Source organism: Rhamphochromis longiceps, linkage group LG7 (genome assembly GCF_057381845.1).
Source record: "Rhamphochromis longiceps isolate RC_006_pf linkage group LG7, R_longiceps_female_GT1.1, whole genome shotgun sequence".
In the NCBI taxonomy this organism is placed as follows: Eukaryota; Metazoa; Chordata; class Actinopteri; order Cichliformes; family Cichlidae; genus Rhamphochromis; species Rhamphochromis longiceps.
The window spans coordinates 69,051,068-69,070,946 of record NC_140563.1 but is presented as its reverse complement, the minus strand read 5'-3'; the positions used below and the strand labels follow the sequence as shown (position 1 = coordinate 69,070,946).

The 19,879-nt window shown below is 44.0% G+C and overlaps 2 protein-coding genes across 2 annotated transcripts in view; both read left to right on the top strand.

The window, feature by feature from the left end:
• tdrd12 (tudor domain containing 12) overlaps positions 1–14,545 on the top strand; it is a 35,043-nt gene extending 20,498 nt beyond the window's left edge. The window contains exons 22-37 of the mRNA XM_085415030.1: positions 1,967–2,095; positions 2,767–2,884; positions 3,001–3,140; positions 3,660–3,877; positions 4,143–4,224; positions 4,396–4,577; positions 4,688–4,895; positions 5,588–5,680; positions 5,856–6,022; positions 6,119–6,361; positions 6,913–6,977; positions 7,400–7,472; positions 7,575–7,688; positions 10,285–10,438; positions 10,576–10,639; positions 12,051–14,545. Of these exons, the coding sequence (XP_085271156.1) occupies positions 1,967–2,095; positions 2,767–2,884; positions 3,001–3,140; positions 3,660–3,877; positions 4,143–4,224; positions 4,396–4,577; positions 4,688–4,895; positions 5,588–5,680; positions 5,856–6,022; positions 6,119–6,361; positions 6,913–6,977; positions 7,400–7,472; positions 7,575–7,688; positions 10,285–10,438; positions 10,576–10,639; positions 12,051–12,133 (2,133 nt within the window). The 3' untranslated portion in view covers positions 12,134–14,545. The remainder of the gene's footprint in view (positions 1–1,966; positions 2,096–2,766; positions 2,885–3,000; positions 3,141–3,659; positions 3,878–4,142; positions 4,225–4,395; positions 4,578–4,687; positions 4,896–5,587; positions 5,681–5,855; positions 6,023–6,118; positions 6,362–6,912; positions 6,978–7,399; positions 7,473–7,574; positions 7,689–10,284; positions 10,439–10,575; positions 10,640–12,050) is intronic.
• A 243-nt stretch (positions 14,546–14,788) lies between these two features.
• The window catches only part of ankrd27 (ankyrin repeat domain 27 (VPS9 domain)), a 30,502-nt gene continuing 25,411 nt past the window's right edge, over positions 14,789–19,879 (top strand). Inside the window, exon 1 of the mRNA XM_085415028.1 lies at positions 14,789–15,066. The gene's annotated coding sequence lies outside the window, so the exon portion shown is untranslated. The remainder of the gene's footprint in view (positions 15,067–19,879) is intronic.

The following is a 19,879-nucleotide window of genomic DNA, read 5'->3' as shown; positions in this document are numbered from 1 at the left end:
ACTGGTGGCAAGTGGCATCTTGGCAGCTGCACGCTTGACTTTTCTCAGTTCATGGGCAGTTATTTTGCGCCTTGGGTTTTCCACACGCTTCTTGCGACCCTGTTGACTATTTTGAATGAAACGCTTGATTGTTCGATGATCACGCTTCAGAAGCTTTGCAATTTTGAGACTGCTGCATCCCTCTGCAAGATATCTCACTATTTTTGACTTTTCTGAGCCTGTCAAGTCCTTCTTTCGACCCATTTTGCCAAAGGAAAGGACGTTGCCTAATAATTATGCACACCTGATATAGGGTGTTGATGTCATTAGACCACACCCCTTCTCATTACAGAGATGCACATCACCTAATATGCTTAATTGGTAGTAGGCTTTCGAGCCTATACAGCTTGGAGTAAGACAACATGCATGAAGAGGATGATGTGGACAAAATACTCATTTGCCTAATAATTCTGCACTCCCTGTAACTGATGTGAGACAAAATACAACTGCACAACTTTACTAGCGCAAAAAAACCCCCATCCATTTATTTTCACTTAAACAAGCAGCTGTTTTTATGTGCATTAAAGCTATATAAACATTTAACAGTGAAAATGCAAAATCCTTGCTGAAAGTTTAACCAAAAAACATTTCCAGTAGAAATGGGCTGACATATCCTGAGCATAACCATGTATAATATCCACTGAAGTTAAAAAGAGGTGCTTTGCAGCATTAAACTGCAGTGTGCCAAATAAAAAAGTCAAATACGGATTTTTCAGACCATAAGGTGCACGGGAATATAAGACACATTAAGCAAAACAAAGCAGTCAGATAAATCTAACTTTATTCAACTCATTCTTCTTGCTTCCTCCACTTCTGTACCATTGATTCATTAATGCTGTATTCTATCACAGCTGCTCTATTCCCATGTTGTTGCAGTATATTAATGACTAACCTTGTGTTGTGGATGGATTATCTCAGTTGTTCTCCTGACTGAAGTTTGATCCGTTCACAGCATCCTGCCATGCGATTGCATTTGTCCCTGACTATCAGGAACCCTCACGGTAACTTTTATCGAGTGGAAAAAAGTTAGCTTGTTTATATTATGCTAACATAGCTGTGTCGCTAGCGGTCACGTAGCACATCATTATATACCAGCTAGCCCAACTTCAGTAACCCTACAAACGTCACTGCTGTTTAGTTTTCCGTCTTCATTCATGTTGGAAGTGATAGCAGAGCTGTACGTTTGAATTTATTTCAGAAATCTCTCAGTCAGAACATGCTACATCATCTTTAGGTGGAAACTAGCGAGCTAACTTCCTGCTAACTTCTAACTCCGTTAAATGTAATAAATTCTGTTTTCATGGATGCCTGGATGTTAAACTTCATAGTTACACCTGGTAAAGCAGCAACGCTGATCATTTTATTAAAGATGAAAGAATTTAGACAGTTTTTAACTCTTAGTGATGCTGCAGTGTTCGTTTGACTTTGGGACCTGAAGTGGACAGAGTTTAGGACCCAGATTACTCGCAGATTTATGAGCACCTCAGTCCGACAGATACGGCAATAACGGCCGCTTGCATGTTCTACAAAAAAAAAGTGCTTTGTTGTGTATCTGACGGACAAACACCAAACCAGTTTCACATCACTGAAGTGGCACCATTTTTACAAACCAGTTCTGGTTCATCTGTTTCACTCAACGATCCGCCTTTCTCATTCTCCGTTACCGCCATGCTTTTTCTGCCATGTGTGTATGAAAACAAAGGCACGTTTTATGCGTTGCGCGTTTTACCCATATTATATCGCGAGATTTCATTTTCTTATCGTTGTCTAGCATTGTACCGGTATTACCGTGAACAGTATGATATGGCCCAGCTCTACCTACGATTCAGTCATACAGTTTGATCAGGAGCTGAATAACGCAACTGAAATAATCGCACAGTACATTAAGCGGAAGTCTCTACTGGCTTGTGTTTTGTTCCCCCTGCAGGTCATCCTCATGACTCTGGATATCAGTAAGATCTCAGTCCTGTTGGGAACGCTTGGCTTCAGCCCCGACGTCGGCCAGAAGACGCTGATCGTAGCAAACTCCTTTCAGGAGGTCGAAGATGTGTTCAAGGTGACACTCGGGCTGCTTTTTACATCCAAGTATATATTTTGTCATAAAGTCAGGACAGGAAGATATCGACTTCATCCTGTCTCTCAAACACAATGATCTCATATAAATGTATGCAGTGAAACACAGATATCCAGTGCCGTAAAATAACAAGTCAATCCTTACTGCTTCAATAATAATAATGGATTGGATTTATATAGCACTTTTCAAGGCACCCAAAGCGCTTTACAATGCCACTATTCATTCACTCTCACATTCACACACTGGTGGAGGCAGCTACGGTTGTAGCCACAGCTGCCCTGGGGCAGACTGACGAGGCCGCCATATCGCGCCATCGGCCCCTCTGGCCAACACCAGTAGGCGGTAGGATAAAGTGTCTTGCCCAAGGACACAACGACCAGGACAGAGACAGGGGATCGAACCGGCGACCGTCCGGTTACAGATGAGCTTCCCAACCCCCTGAACCACGGTCGCCCCGTAGTAATACAATAATATACTCTACAAACAAAACACTAGACACATAAACCTGCTTCACTCACACACACTGATGTTTTATAATCTTCACCTTTTAAAAACAGCTCCAGTTCTCTGTGGCACTCATCTGTGTGCAATTGATTAAACTAAAAGTAATAATTTTAATTTAAATCTGCCCTCCTGACCTTTTCTTCCGTCAGGCTGTGAGCACCAGGTCAGTTTTCTGCCTCAAGATCCACGAGGGGTTAACTCACGACATGGACTTTGTGCTCGAGCAGTGGAAGAAGGACATCGGCCCCGGCACTCACGTTATTCTCGGTAACTGAAAATAGTTCTCAATTTGTTTTGATGGTGACCGTTAACCTGATTACATGAACCTGAACGTGAGCCGTGCAGTTGTCATTTCTTTTTCTTGTTTGACCTTTGACCTCTAGTAACCACCGACGATTGTCTCAAGGGTCTGGATATCAGAGATGCGACCTGCATCGTCCATTACAGTTTCCCCTCCTCTCCTAAGCTCTTTGGCAGCCGACTCTTCTGCATGGCTGAAAACTTCAGGAACTTCTCAAAACGAGTAAGAACGAGTGGCGGATGCACTTTATTAGGAACACCTGTACACCTGCTTATTCAGGTAACACAGGGTCCTGCAGCTACAGAACAAGTGTATGCTCACACAAACATCCAAACAGAAAAACTGTGGTTGTCTATATTTCTTCTGCCGCTGTGCTCTGATCTGACCCAGAATTAAAAGTTTAGTGATCATCTCGTCTCTGCAAAACCTAAAGAACCTCAAGAGGAGCTTGACAATGAGCCCAGCCGTCAGCAAGGCCTCCAAAATACTCATATTCCAAAGTGATCAGACTGTAAATGAAACAAGCTGGTGCAGCAGAGTTCAGGAGATTAAGACCCTGAACACCACCCTACCATTCTCTGGGGCTGACAGTGGAGCTGTGTGGAAAATATGGCTTTCAGAGCAAAGGGAGGCCATATGTATTTTGGTGTTCTTAATAAAGTGCTCAGTATTAAGAAACGTAAGCAGATGTTAACCGTCAATGTTTGAGGTCCTGGATGACTTTTTAATTTTTCTCCTCAGGATCAAACGAGGAGCAGCTCAGCCGTCACCAGGTCGGTGCTGCTGATCTCAGAAAGGAACGCCCGCCACGTCATTGGGATTCTGCGCTACCTGGAAAGGGCAAATGCCCTGCTGCCCCCCGAGCTGCTGACCTTCGCACAGGGGGTACAAATGGCACGCGAGGACCAGAAAACAGACCGCCCCCTCTGCAGATACCTGAAGAGTTTTGGCGTGTGCAGGTCTCCAGATTATACACGACTCTGTGGTTTCAGTCTTGTTCACTGGTCCGGGCCTTATTCTTTAGTCTGCAGATAAGTTTGTCTGTCACATGGATGACTTACTGGCAGCCATCTTTCTCATGCTGGGTTCTTTTGCCAATCAGATTTTTACCTACCCTTTTTTTTTAATTAGCCATATTGTTGCTTGCGTTGTCTATAACATCATGAGTTTCAGACAGTAAAGAGAAAATGACTTGTATGTTATTCTGTGTGCTTTCCCCTGCAGAAACAATGGCATTTGTCCTGAACGCCACCGCTTCGTCTCACAGCTGGATCAGTCCAAACTGCCGGCATCTGGAGTCATAGAAGTGAGGATGATGCTTCTGTTCTCAGAGTGATGTTGTGAATCATGGTGCAGCTGTCAGGATATTACATTGGCTCAGTAGTGGAGTTCTTGGATGAAACCCTGATATTTGTTTAACGATCACTGATTGTACTTAAAACAACACAAACAGTGGATGTGACTCTGTGTATCCGAGGTTGTACCGCTCTACATAAAGACAGCGTCAGTCTTCTACGGCCGTATCGTCGAGGAGGAGGACGGGGGCTTTGAGAAAATGGCCTCTGAGATGGCTTCGTACTACGCAGAGAAGAAGCTTGGAGCCAAGAAGCTGCTGGAAGGAGGACTGTACGCTGTGCAGGAGGACGATGTCTTCCACAGGTCTGACAAATCAAATCTAAACACCACCGTTGGGTGGCGATGATTTCAGCCTCACACTCTGGGACTGCGAGTTCATCACTGTAAGTCGACTCCTGTCTGTTTTCTATCAGGGTGAAGCTCCTCTCTGTGCCCGACAGAGGCGGCCGGCTGTTTTTCAGCGTAGTTGCTTGCTTCATTGACATGGGAAAGGAGGAGGAGGTGAAATCCTATCAGATCCTCGAGCTGCCGGAGCAGTTTCACTCTCTGCCTGGACAGGCCGTAGAGATCGTTGTCTGCCGGGTCAAACCAATTGATTCTGAGACCAGCTGGCACCCCAAGGTTTCCCTTTCTCACTTTGAAGTCATGTACACTCACAGCTACAGCCGCATTGTTAGCTAACACAATCATTCATTAAGTTAGGATTAAAAAGGATTACATCAGAGACAAAGTACGGGGCTGAGCAAGCTATCGAAAAGTGTCAACTATAATTAAGCTCCGATTTAAATTCCAATTAATTCCTCTGCTGCTTCCACCACTTCTCTCGCTCTCCTCTCTGATTTATTCTTAGAGCTGATTGGTTGCAGAGTAGGCAGTCATTCATCAGCACTGGCGTTATCTTTCTGCTGCTGTTGCATTTCTGTTTATTCATTATAAGTTGATCTGGGAGCTACTGGCAGCCGTGAATCTTGCTTTGGGCACAAGAGCTTCATATCCTGGATGAGCCCCCAAACGTTTTACAGTCTATGTGCATGATTTAAGATGCCACCATGCTGTTTAAGGTCAACCAGATGTTTAATAATGAAAATATTGTTTTTTACAAAGAACAAACAGAAATAAGGGAGATGGCAGCCTTGACCAAAACAAGCAGCTAAACTGCTAAATGTTCCTCTGAGATCTGGAGGCAATAATTCATGCATTCTCTGACTTTACTTCTGGTAGATAGACATTCTTCACCAGAGGTTCTCTTTCCATCTTAAGAACGGGACGAGGGAAAAAGAGTGTTTAATTTTCTATTTGTTTTGCGCCTGCAGGTTACCAGAGCCATCAGCCAGAAGATCCGCGGACTTCAGCATCGAGCTAGAGTAGTTCTCAGCCTGGGAAACACAGTTTTTGTTGATCCAATGGTGATGTTTTACATTTTAAATCATCTCTCCATACAGCCATCTGTACAAAGCTGTTAATATTTACGGTTTACAAAGCTTAAAAAGTCTCAGTTTTTAAGTGTGTCCTACCTGAGCTGGACTGGTTTTTAGCACCGCCAGTTGTGTCGGGATTCCCTTTTTGTTTTCTTCCTTGAAGGTTCGGGTCACCCAGATTCCAGGAATGAAAACTGTCATCAATGAATACAACGTCCAGGCGGAGATCCTGAAGACCCGGATGGGAATTAGGAACCCGGAGCACGTGGACCTGCTGAGGGCGCTGTGTGAGGAGAACAGCAGCAGCAAGGATGAAGGTCACATGTCCAGGTGAAGGGACAACCAACCAAAGTATTCACTCGAGGTCTGATCAGCCAATTTTCTTAAAAGAAGACTAAAGTAGCAGGTGTTTGTGGATTTTTTCAGGCTTGGAGATAATATTACATCTCTGAAGGATGTCAGGATTACAGCTGAGGAAGAAGTTCTGGCCAACAACCTCAAGGCTCCAGACCTTTCTCCACTAGAGCCAATGAGGTCAGGAAACCAGTCCCTGGTCCCAGCACCTACAGACCACCTGGTCCCAGTGTGTGATCAGAACTCCCAGTCAGAGAGTGAGGGTGGTTTTGGACAAAGAAGCACTGATAAGAAGCCAGCTGAGCAGATGGAGAGGTTTGTATTCTTATGATTCAAAGGACGAAAAAACAGACATTTTCCACCAAGCATCTGTCAGAAGGTTTCAGACGACACAGCACAGGAAATGTCGTTCTCGTATATACACAGCCAAAAAAGACATTTCTGTAGAGCTGCAGCGGTGTTTTTAACACTAAGTTGTGGAAACAGCGGTAGGTGCTGGACTGAATGTGAAACACTTGAAATAAAGACCTAATGAACGCAGGTAGTTTATTTGCAGTAGGATATGCTTGTTGTCTCGGTTAAAAAAAACATTTGGATAAGTAAGAAAAGAACATGCAATCCAAGCTCTGTGCAAAGAAAGCTGTCATCAGGCTCTGTTTTACACAAAGCGCCTGAGAGCAGCTTACACGTGTAGATGAAAACGCATTAAACTCTCACAAAACAACAGAAATAGTCTCAGAGCACAAACCTCACTGTAAATTCCATCCATGGACGAGGTCTTCCAGTTTTCTTTATTACTCAATGCTTTCCTTATTATCCTTCAGATGTTGTGTCTGACTTGATCTTTATCATTCTCCTACACGCAGCACCAGAGCTGGAGACGTTTTCCCATCAACCAGCTACACTGCTGCTCTGAACCTGCATGAAGAAGGTAAAAAGCTTATTCAGTCCAAACTTCAGTAACAACAAAGACATCAGAGCTTTTCCAGGTTTTAGATGGGCGTGGCTGTTACCTTTGCCCATAAGAGACGCGAAAATAATATATGAAATCCATCCTAAATTTTAAATACAGGTCTGTTAGTACAGTAACCTCACAGCAGCCATATTATTGGTCAGATAATTGCATTACAAAACTCCAACAGCACAAACATGGTCCAGAGGTCCAGTTCAGGTGAAGCCGGGCAGCAAGCTAGCAGCTAGAGCTGCTCATGTTGCCATCCACCTGTCACTCAGAGGCCACGCCCCATAAAAAATTACGTAAATGCAAAAAGTTTTTTTCTTTTTAAATAATCTTTTGGCTACTCAGCGTGTAGTTAAGTGTGTGTGTGTGTGGGGGGGGGCACGTGTATACAGGTGTGCAGGAAGGTGCTGGTCAAAGCAGTAGGCAGCAGGTCATCAGCACAGGCTCTGATGATGCATCACAAAGGTAAAAGCTGGAAGAACTCCCCACAGCAGCATCAGTACCTAAAGGTGTTGAGTGTCCAGAGCTTTGATTTTCGTCCTAACGTGCATCTCCTGGTTGTTTCAGTTTCCACCCTCTGATCCGCTGGTTCCAGACGCCCGACGCTGCGATTGTCACCGTGAAGCTGGCAAACCCGGAGAAGCAGCGCTGCGACTTCTGCTCGGACCGAGTCATTTATAGGTCTGTGAGATTCAGACCTTCAATGAGCGCTTGCCTATTTGGCATCACATCCAACATTCAGTGGAGGTTGTTATCTAGAGCACTTTACACAGGTGGGAGTGGGTACATGTTCACCATAATTTATTATTAATCCTTTATTTATCCAGGTAAAAAATCTCATTTCCAAGAGAGACCTGGCATCATGGCAACAAAAGTATAACCAGCCTGCATGTGAATTACACTCGAGTTTAATCGTGAGCTGTGAAAACACTCAGTTCTGTTTGGTATCTGACGCAAAGTTAATCAGTTCTTTGGATTAATGAAGTTATTTTGTAATCTATTCTGAATAATTCTCAGCCATTTAATTAAAAATCCATAATCTAGAGCAGATGTGCAAAATGTTTAGGCAGATACATTGAAACGCTGGTACAAGGAAAAGTCCATCACAGAGTTTATGTCCCGTAATTCAGCAAATAGTTTCTGCTCCTGTTGTTTTGATTTAATTATTCCACCCTCCCAATAAAATCTTTTAATATCAGCGTTTAGTGTCACATTATTACAATTATAATTCTACAATTAGCTTCCACGGTGCTACTTTTAAAAGGCATTCAAAGCTTATTCGTGACACTAGCAGGTCAAATATTCGTCTGCACTGCCTTCACTGTGTCATTAGTCTAATCAGTCAAGTCCAGCTTGTCGTCTTCATGGCCACCAGACATCGCTCCAGCATGTCCTGGCTCTGCCCCGGGGGCTCCTTTCAGTTGAGCATTCCCAAAACACCTCACCTGGCAGGTGTACCGCTCCGATACTGAACCACCTCAGCTGGTTTATTTCGATGCAGCTCTACTCTGAAGTCCTCCGGAGTGATTTCCATTCTCTGACCTTTCTGCAGCCTGTAGCCAAGATCTCATCTTTTCACTAACTTACCACAGCTCAAGAAGTCCTGTTGTGGCTCCTTGAGCTTGTGCCTTTTGGCACAACCAGGTGAGGTTCTTGATCTTTATGGACCGGTTGCCACTTCCCCAGTGTTTCTGCGTCTGTGATCGTTTAAAGTCTACTCGTTTAAAGTGTTTGTGGCCACAGGTGAGAGTAGGAATCTAAATTGTCCACTAAATGGACAGCGTCACCGTCCACATCACTGCAGACACTGCACCAGTGTGTCATTTCTGCTTGCCTGCACTCGTAAGACATAAACCTCTAAAAGTGCTGTAAACACTTCTGACTCAGTCTTCAGTTTGAAACCTTTCAGATTGTATTTTAGTCCATAAATGATGACACAGCCATACTTTCTGGCTTTCTGATTGGGTATTTTCACATGACCTTTTTTTTTTTTAAAGAAAACCAGCACATGAACCATAACGAATATTTAAAATTAAAAGTAAAAAAAATAAATACAAGATCGGCAGCATTTGCAAATCGTACTCTGATTTTAAAAGTCAAGGTGCCAGACTGCTTTGCTGTCATGTATAAAAGTCCTGCCCACTCTCATCCCATCAGAAGCAGCTGAGCAGATGGAGAGGTTTGTATTCTTATGATTCAAAGGACGAAAAAACAGACATTTTCCACCAAGCATCTGTCAGAAGGTTTCAGACGACACAGCACAGGAAATGTCGTTCTCGTATATACACAGCCAAAAAAGACATTTCTGTAGAGCTGCAGCGGTGTTTTTAACACTAAGTTGTGGAAACAGCGGTAGGTGCTGGACTGAATGTGAAACACTTGAAATAAAGACCTAATGAACGCAGGTAGTTTATTTGCAGTAGGATATGCTTGTTGTCTCGGTTAAAAAAACATTTGGATAAGTAAGAAAAGAACATGCAATCCAAGCTCTGTGCAAAGAAAGCTGTCATCAGGCTCTGTTTTACACAAAGCGCCTGAGAGCAGCTTACACGTGTAGATGAAAACGCATTAAACTCTCACAAAACAACAAAGTCCTGCCCACTCTCATCCCATCATCTTGAAGTTACTTAGCCGGTCATTAAAGTTGCTCCACCTGTCCTCTGGATCACAGGCTGACCGCCTCGGTCAGGTCTTGCCCCCCCTGTGTCATCATGTTTCCATCATCAGTAAATCCTTAGGACCCAGCCTGGCAGTTCTCAAACAGCTGCCGTCTCCTCCATTCTCAAAAAAACGGACATGGCCCTCATAAATACAACAAATGACCTCACTGCTGCAGACTGGGGACACATCAGCATCCTCCTCCTCTGGGACCTTTCAGGAGTTTTTCAGTCTCCTTAGTCCGTCTTTAACTGCTTGTGTAACTACTCTGGCCTCCCTGGTTGTGACTTCAGAGGTCCACAACATGGAATTCATCCACGACTCCACCCTCTCAGTCATCACACATTAAATCCTCTCTAAAACAGACTCCAGCCGCTGAAGCCTCGTTCAGTCCTGGACGCTGCACCTCCTCTTGCTCCCAGTCAAGTCCTGCGTCTTCTGTAAAATCCTTCGCACCCCGTTTATCTCACCACCACCTCCCTATAAAATCAGACGTACTCTGTCCCTCACAGCAGAGGGCAGTCCTCTGGGGACAGTCCTACTGTATTTACTACAATAGATGACTACACAGAAGAACTGGTCCTTTGCTGATTGCTCTCTCTTTGCTGATTGTGTTCAGTGGCAGCGTGAACGGTCGGTTCTACAGAGCTGACCTGGGGCTTCGCTACGAAATCGCAGCTGACGTTTGCTGCTGGGAAATGAAATCCAATGAACCAGTTCTCAAACTGGTCAAGCAGCAGCCAGGAATCTGGGACAAACTCCTCAGAAACAAGGTACTGATTTAGTTTTCTTTGATTTACAGAAGAAATATAGGATTATCTTCACGTTAACTGTAAGGAAATATAGTAAAAGCAGTAATTGCCCCTTGTTATGAAAAGCAGCAATACTAATAGGATATTTCTTGTCCTAGAATATATTTGTGAGTTATGACATGGAGCACTTTGAGGGTGAGGAAGAGGACGGAGTGCCAAATGGTAAGATCCTGAAAGCCCAACGAAGTCTAAATGTGACTGTTATTGATGGAATCTGAGAACGTGAAACGCTGATGTTAGGGATTGTTGAAAACACGCAGTTCTTTAAATCTTTGGGCTGAAGGAAGGACAATACTCGGTGTATATATGCTCAATCAACAAACATTTATTTCGGTACAATTCACAATAAGAGCATTACAACGTCCGGACGGGAGAGATGCCTGCAGAGGTTCGACAGCATGTCTCAAAATGGTGGCAACTTTCACAGACTTTTATAGCTAATCCCAGCCCCCCTTTCTGTCATAAAAGCTGCATCTTCACATGTTTTTCTAATTCTTAGTGAGCCTGGCTCCTGACCTTGCCTCCCTGTCTTTCTGTGTGAAACTGGAAGGGGGGGTAAAGAATGTGTTTTATCTCTTCTGTTCAGACACCTAGTCTCCCTCTTATGGCCTTCTTCACATGATTCAGCAGTAAAACATTCTCAAGAAAACAGTGTCAGACATTCACAGCTGATCAAGGATACAGAGTAATGCACATTTTGTCTAATGAACTACAAATGATTATGTTTCTTTTATTCAAGAGTATAATAGAGACTAAACTACGTATATAACACACCATTAGAACTAAAGGATAATATATGGCCTGCAGCTGTTAAGCTAATTTACTACATTGACTACTGGTCATAAAATGGCATATGTTTGACTACTAGTCTTTAACAACAGGATTCTGGATAATGTGCACAAAAACGGAATGATTTGCAAATCACGTAAGCCCAATATTTAAAACCTTTCTAAATAGTTTGGATGAGGACATCAGAGGTCTGGAGAAACACAATGTTCAAAGCAGCGATGGTTGTAAAGTTGGTGGATTGGAAATGGAAAGCTTTGCCTTTCACCTCGGTGCTCCGCCCCCGCACTGCCACGACTCCCGGCTGTTTCGCCCTCACAGACGAGAAGTCGAACAGTTTATGGAAACATTGTCGGTGTCAAAATGCAAAAGATCATTGGTTTTCACAATAAAAATGGAAATATTGATATAATGCAGAGAAACGTGTGCACAGGCCAGGCTGCAGACCTTAAATGTTCAGGAACACGTTTCTCTGCATGGTTCAGACTGAGTGAAGCGAAGTCCATCGATCTTCTTCCACTGGTCCCATTCAGGGTGACGGGTGTCTTGCTGTGTGCGGCACTACTGTGATGCAACATGTAAAACGAACAGATATTTTCTATCATCCACAGAATTTCTGCGTTTGTGATGTTTGATGCGTTGTCTTTGTACTGGTGGGTTTTTTTTTAAACTGATTTTTGAATCATTGAATTGTGTTTTTATTTATTTCCCTTCAGTGTTGCAGCTCTTCAGCTTTCTTAGAAACAGGATTTAATGTTTTTACCCTGTTTTATTTTTTGGTTGTCAGGTCAGTGGTTTGTGGAGAACACGGGTGAAGATGACTGGTACAGGAACTCGGAGAGCAGCAGTGAGAGCGACGACTTTATATAACATCCTCCAACCATCGTCATCCTCGGGGTCGTGGTGTCTGTTCTGTGACCTTTGACCTCAGTAATGTTTGAGGCTTCTGCCTTTTCAATGGGAGCAAATTAACTTCAGCACAGAGTAGGGGTTCCAGATTTACTTCCACGAGAGTCCAGCTGCAGCGTTTCTCGCCGTCATGTCAGTGACAGGAAAAAAAAAATTCAGATTCTGTTTTCACTTTGATTTTTTTTCCCCCGTTGTTCTGAAACAGTCGTAGTGTGTGTGTGTGTGTGTGTGTGTGTGTGTGTGTGGGTCACAGGGAATATTGTCAGGTAAATGTAATGACTTGAGCCAAAACTGCATTTAGATTTTTCTTTATTTCAAATTCTCGTCTGTAATTGGTCGCTTCGCCTCCATAGGAGCTTTTTATTGTGCAGCAGCAACAACAGCAAAGTCTTAAATATAAAGTTTACAATAAGAAGTGTACATGTATAAACTGACGGTGAGAATTTAAACTAGTCTAAGATTTAGAGATTTGAGAGGGAGTTGTTTTAAGTTTGAAATGAAAATGTTCCTTTTTAAGCTTAATTTTACAGATGATTAAAAATATTCAGTGTGAGCTGACGGTGCCGGCTGAGATTCGTGCCCCATGCTTGTTCCATTTCAGATTCAGGTCGTGAGATTCTTGTTCTCATTTGTCGTGTTAAAGGGAGTCTTTACTGCTGTTATTTAGTGTGGGTTGGTTTCATAGTGTTCAGCCTGGGCTTGTTCTTCTCCTTAAAACTCTCTCTTTGAGGAGAAGAACACAGACGAGCAGCTGGAAGATGAAACTGTTTAACTTTTGCCATCGCAGTCGATTTGAATCAAACACTGGATGTGACTGAAGGGCCAACTTAGAGCTTTAATTCAGGTTTTCACACCAGTTCTGTGTTACTGTTTATGAATTACACCCATTTTCCCCACAGTGGCCCACTCTGTAGATGATGATGATGATTCATCTGTAAACTGTTTGCATTTCCATTTGTGAAGGCGTGGCGTGATTGTTGACCTTCACAGTTATACCTCTGCCTCCTCGTCGTGTTCTCGGTTTGTTAGATCTCGTGAAGCATGGAAATACCTCTGTGATCATCCACTGTATTTGTCTCGCAGACACTTTGGTGCTGCTGACGTGCTCGGCGCTTTCCTTCTTTTTAAAGAAAGATCCAGATTGTTTATTTGGCCAGTCCTAAAGGTTTATTTTTCTTTCTTTCTTTTAGCCTCGCTCGCTTCCTTGATGGAATAGTTCTGTGTATTTCATCTGCTCATGTTGTCATGGAAGGAGCTGTCTCATGGTGGTTGACTGTGTGTGTAAATGGCTGTAATTCCTAATCAGTTAATGCAATACTTGAGTCACACTGAAAAGGAGGAGCTGGGACGGAGGCGGGTTGCAAAGTGGCCGTCAGTTAATTTTTTTCTGTTTCCTGTAAAAGTACTCAGTATTTACTGTAAATTCCAGCACTTAAGAATAGCTTTGTTAATTTTGGAAAGTTTCAAACTAAGACATTTGTACACCCAGAAGATCTGCACTCAGCTTTTTTTACTTTCAGCGAATAAAAACACGTGAGACTGAACTGAGGTGACATGAGAGGAAACTAGGAGGAGAGGTTTAGGAAGGATGGGTGTTCTCGTGTATGAGGCACCAAACAGTAGCTGAAGCACCTGGAAAGCGACTCCTCTCACTCGGCACCAATTCCCAGAATGAAATGATCAAAATAGACGAGGGGGAAGAGAAAATGCAGAGGAATGAATCGCCACCACCTTCTTTTGCCCACCACAGCGACTCATCGGCCTCCATCTCCTCCTATCCCAGCGTTGCCCTCTGCATGTCCTCCTTCACTACATCCATGAATCTTCTCTGAGGTCTTCCTCTTTTCCTGCTGCCTGGCAGCTTCATCATCATCATCCTTTGTCCAATAAGAGAGTCAATGAATGGATGATGATGCTGAACTTGCTCTCAAACTGTTCTCATTTCAAGTTTCAGCTACTACATTAAACTTCCTGGGTAAATCTGCCTCCTGCTGGTGAAAGGTGTTTGCAGCAGGTCATTTGTTTCCAGTTCTCTCTCTTGGTTTTACAAAGTGCTGCGTGAAACTTGTTCTTCAGTCTCCTGTACCTCCACCTGCACTAAAAACAGCAAAGTCAAAGAATCTCATGTAATCAAGCATAGGTGAAGTTTCTCAGGCTGGCGTTTGTTCCCAGTGACTCCCGTGCACGCATAAATAAAATTCATTTTGCAAAGTTTGAAGCTGTAACTCGGCTCACTGTTTCTTTAAATGTTGTGTAAAGATTTGATTCTCATCACTTTGAGTTAAAAAAAAATGATTTGTTCACATAAACTGCTTCTGTCACTGCTATTTAAAATGTATATACATCCTGCAAACTTGGTATAGCATCTTACATGCAGGTTAGTGCATGGAAATTACGGAAATAATTAAATATGGAGACAGCGCTGGGGAAGTAAATAAAATTGAGAACAAGCACAAAATGGATAAAATAAAGTAGTGACATAAAAAATAATGCTTGATGAAATGTGTGGTCTTGAGCTCCGATCCTATCAGAGACCTGGAAGTGTGGGTGTAATGGTGGTGACGGAGAGCTACAGAAGATGGAGGTGCAGTACACCGCGCTGGCCTGTAGGGGTCGGTGTGACCCGGTGCGCTTCTCCCCTTTAATTTGTCCACATCAGATCCCATAAATGAAACGTTCGTGTACATGAACGCGTTTCTTCTTCTGTAAAAGTTTTACTTGGACAGAATCAGACTCAGGACGCTATAATCGGCGAATCGGCTCGTTTTAGCAGCTTATTTATCGCAATTCGTCTCGCAAGGTTGATAAGCTCGTAGGGCTCCTGGCAGGCTGCTGCTGCTGTTTGGCTTTGACATGCTAAACCCTGGATGACCGAAGGGACTCGTTAATAGCAGGTAAAATCAGTCTTCTTCCAAATCATCACATCTGTTGGCTCAATTCCGTGTTTGGAAACGCTAACGTGTCACTACGCTAAGGCAACAGTAAATCCCCAGAAACGCTAATGCTACAGGCTGTATTTTTGGTTTTAGCTAGGAGGCTAATTTAAAAACTTAAAGTCCCCGTTTACTGACAGACGCACAAAACCGAACAAACAATTGTTAGATAACTATGGATAACTTCAAATATTAATTTATCAGCGAGCAGCATAAAACTCCTCCTTGCACCTGTCATGTGAACGGTACCGTGACACAGTTTATTAGCTGCTTCCAGCGCCACGCCAGACTCCATTCACAAAATGTCAAATTTAAGAGTTACGACTTTAGTTTCATTTTAAGTTACCTTCTTGTTTTATGGATATCTATACCACAAAACAGGAAAATACACATTAAATTGTATTTGTTTATATATAATAGCAAATCGAAGAAGAACATCTAGGTGTTTACTCGAAACAGATGGGTTGATAACCCAATATAACACAGTAAAAAAAATCATAATAGAAAGGGAGAGTATGAGTGAACATATGAGATAATAAGACTTAAAAGAGTGGAAGAAAACCCTCAGGCCACCTCTGCTAAGTGTGAAGTGCAAGTGTGCCAGTTTAAAGCTGCATTTCGGAGAAACCTGGAATATAAAATCCAAGTCCTTAGTGATGCGAATCAGTTAAAAAGATAAAACACTCCCGATTTGTCTCCTTGTTTTGTGTTGAAATGATCCTACTTTTCCTTATATTCCTTCATGTCTCCTATTCTAGTGGTGAATATTCATACTAAACATGACCAAAGTTTTACTAAGACCAGTGTGTGCATAAACATCCTACAGCTTGTGAGGGGCAGCCAACCAGAAGGTGGTTGACTTAGAGGGGGCGGAGCTAATACCGCTCATCTTAGACGAAACAACTAAGCATCCACTCAGGAAAGTGAGTCTGTGAGTCATTGTGTCTTCAGATCACAGGACTTTGGTGTGACTAGGGTTTATTATCCTGAGTTTGGACGGTGATCTCGGTGTTTTGTTGGTGATGCTGTTGTTCCCTTCAACCTGAGGCTAAGACATCAGCTGTGAATGTGGCTCAAGCCCGAGTGGATGGACATTCCTCTGTCTGCTGTTTTTGCTTCCAGCCTGGGAGGTCACGAGGGTCACGTGATGTTTTTTTCCCAGCATGGAGCTGCTCGGGTGGGGATTTACTGTGTGTGTTGTGCTGAACTGGTTTCCAGTGCGTGTGTGGGAGCTCAGGGAGGATGAAGCTGACCTCTGAGGTGAGTGGATCACCTGCAAGGTGTGAGCGGTCAGTTTAGAGATTTTTAAGAGATCAGAAAATGTTTAAAAACGTATTTTTCTGTCATTAAATAAAAATCTGACTCTTTAATGGGCAGAACTGATCGTGTTTTCTGTAGAATTGATCTGGTTTGTTGTGGTTTTGGCGCGCAGATGAATGAAGTGTTTTTAAATTAAATTTGGCGCTCGTACAGTAACGTTTGTAATCTCATGGATGTGCTGCAGAGTATCATTTCAGTCATGTTTTTATCAGACTTCTCAGACCACTTTCTGTTTTCATTGAGTTTTCTTTGTTGGCATTGTTTCTCCTTTTGATGTTCGGGCTAGAAATGGGAAGAAGAACAGATTACGTGGATCCCACGCCTTTGTTTTATTAGCTGTGCTGACTTTTTAAAAGGTAAATGGTGTTTTAATAGAAAAACCCTCGGACTCAGCAGCCAAACTTCTTAAAAGAACCAAGAAAAGTGAGCACATTACAGCCCTTCTAACGGTTCTGCTGTTTGGATTGATTTTTACAGTCTTATTGTTATATTTTGAAGCCCTGCACGGCCCCTGTAAAGGTACTCGACCTGCTGTTCTTGTTCCAACTGGTGTGCGACTTCTGATGTTAGCGAGAAGGGTTCGAGCTGTTAGGGCTTCTGGATTGTGGAACAACCTGCCTGAGGAAATGTGTGTCTTCTTTACAATCACTGCTAAAGACTCGGTTACGTCTTAAGACTTCATCTCTGACTGTATCGTTATCATTTTTAATGTTAAAGTTTACGGCAGTGCAAATACAAACAGAGTGAGCAAGTATGGCTGTTTGGAAGGTCTGCAGGAGGAAGCCTCTTCTCTCTAAAATACAAACAGCAGCACAGCGTAGCTCCACACTCCTGGAACAGACAAGACCACAGTGGAGATGTTCGTCCATCACGCACAGCAGCACGTCTGGAGGAAACAAACACCTCATACAGCCGTCAGCACGGTGGAGGAGGGACGATGATCTGAGTGGACCATGAGCTCCTCTGTAGAGTCAGTGTGAGGCCGTGTGTCCCACAGCTGAAGCTCGGACCAAACCGGGTCATCAACAGGACAAAGATCCCAGCACAGCAGCAGGTCTGCAACAGAACGACCGAAGAAGAGAAGAACGGAGCTGCTGCAGAGCTCAGAGAGCTGTGCATGAGTCTGAGACCCTTTTGCTTTTCTCTGGTGATCTGTGTTCTCTGGGTGAGGTGTAAGAGCTTCGCCTCAGGCCGAACACATCTGGCTAATTACACATCTGCCGCCTCAGTGAAGGAAATCACACTTTTATAACCTGTGGGAATTTTTAACTTTTCACTTGCAGAAATGTGAGACAGAAAATGGAGCGTGGTGGTTTTTACTTTCCTTATCAACACAACGACAATGAAACACCGCCTTTGCCTCCGCGAACACATCGGACTACAAACACGCACATTACCAACTCCGGAAGACGATCAAAGCAGCCAAACGTGAGTACAGGGACAGGGTGGAGCAACAGTTTGACAACCCTCGGAGTATGTGGCAGGGACTAAACACGATCACAGACTTTAGAGGGAAAACCAGCACACCGCAGACCACGGCCTCTCTGTGTGAGGATCTAAACGTATTCTACGCTAGATTCGACACAGCGAACACCATGAGACCGGACAGTGTGCGCACCGCGGATGACGTCAGTGCGCACACTGTGTCTGAGGAGGATGTGCGGAGGTGCTTCAGGAAGGTGAACGCACGCAAAGCTACTGGTCCGGACGGGATTCCCGGCCGCGTCCTCAGGTCATGCGCGGCTCAGCTGGCTGGAGTGTTCACGCACATCTTCAACCTTTCCCTCTCTCTGTTTGTAGTCCCAGCCTGCTTCAAAATGGCCACCATCGTCCCTGTACCCAAATCCTCCACCATCTCCTCATTGAACGACTGGCGACCTGTAGCCCTGACCCCCATCGTAAGCAAATGCTTCGAGAAGCTGGTCAGGAACTTCATCTGCTCTGCACTACCCGACTCACTGGACCCTCTACAGTTCGCATACCGCCACAACAGCTCCACTGATGATGCCATAGCCCTGACACTACACACTGCCCTGTCACACCTGGAGAAGAGAGACACGTATGTGAGGATGCTGTTTGTAGATTACAGCTCAGCATTCAATACCATCGTTCCCTCGAAGCTGGACAGGAAACTGCAGGATCTAGGACTGAGCAGCTCCCTCTGCAGCTGGATCCTTAGCTTCCTGTCTGACAGACGCCAGGTGGTCAGACTGGGCAGCATCACCTCATCCCCCATCACACTGAACACTGGTGCTCCACAGGGGTGTGTACTGAGCCCTCTCCTGTACTCACTCTACACCTACGACTGCACAGCCACTAACAGCTCCAACATCATTGTGAAGTTTGCGGACGACACTACAGTGGTGGGTCTTATCACCAACGGTGATGAGACGGCTTACAGGGAGGAGGTCAGCGCCCTGACCCACTGGTGTCAAGACAACCATCTCACCCTCAACGTCGCAAAGACAAAGGAGTTGATAGTGGACTTCCGGAGGTGCAGAGAAGTACACACCCCCATCACCATCAACGGCGCTGCTGTGGAGAGAGTGAGCAGCTTCCGCTTCCTTGGAGTACATCTGGCTGAGGATCTTACGTGGTCAGTACACACAAACAAAACAGTGAAGAAGGCGCAGCAGCGCCTCTTCTTTCTCAGGAGACTGAAAAGATTCGGCATGAGCCCCCGCATCCTCAGGACCTTCTATCACTGTGCCATTGAGAGCATCCTCACTGGATGCATCACCACCTGGTACGGCAACAGCACCGCCTACAACTGCAAAGCTCTCCAGCGAGTAGTGCGGTGCTCTGAACGGATAATTGGAGGTGAGCTTCCCTCCCTCCAAGACATCTACAGGAAGCGGTGCCTGAGGAAAGCGGGGAGGATCATCAAGGACTCCAGTCACCCCAGCCATAAACTGTTCAGACTGCTTCCATCAGGAAGGAGGTTCTGCAGCATCCGGTCCCGTACCAGCAGACTGAGAGACAGCTTTTTCCATCAGGCCATCAGACTGCTGAACACGTCATAGACACCTCAGCTTCACTACTGGAACTTCAACATTATGCACTCCACACTGTATATAAATGCCACTTGTTTTGCACATATTCAACTCTGTATATTTTATATATTTTATTATTATTATTATTATTATTATTATTATTATTATTATTATTATTTTATATATTTTTTTTTTACTATTTAATTTGTAAAAATGTGTATACACACACACACACACACACACACACACACACACACACACGCGTAGGAAAATATTTAGTATACACATCCAGAAATGCATACACTATTATATATTGTACATATATTTATTAGTTTCAGGTTGGCCATTCTTGTATTTTGCTCGTTTGTGTTGTTGTGTTTGCACATCTCTGTTGCTTGTGGGGCTCGCACACAAGAATTTCACTCGCATGTGCTGTGCCAGTGTGCCTGCACATGTGATGT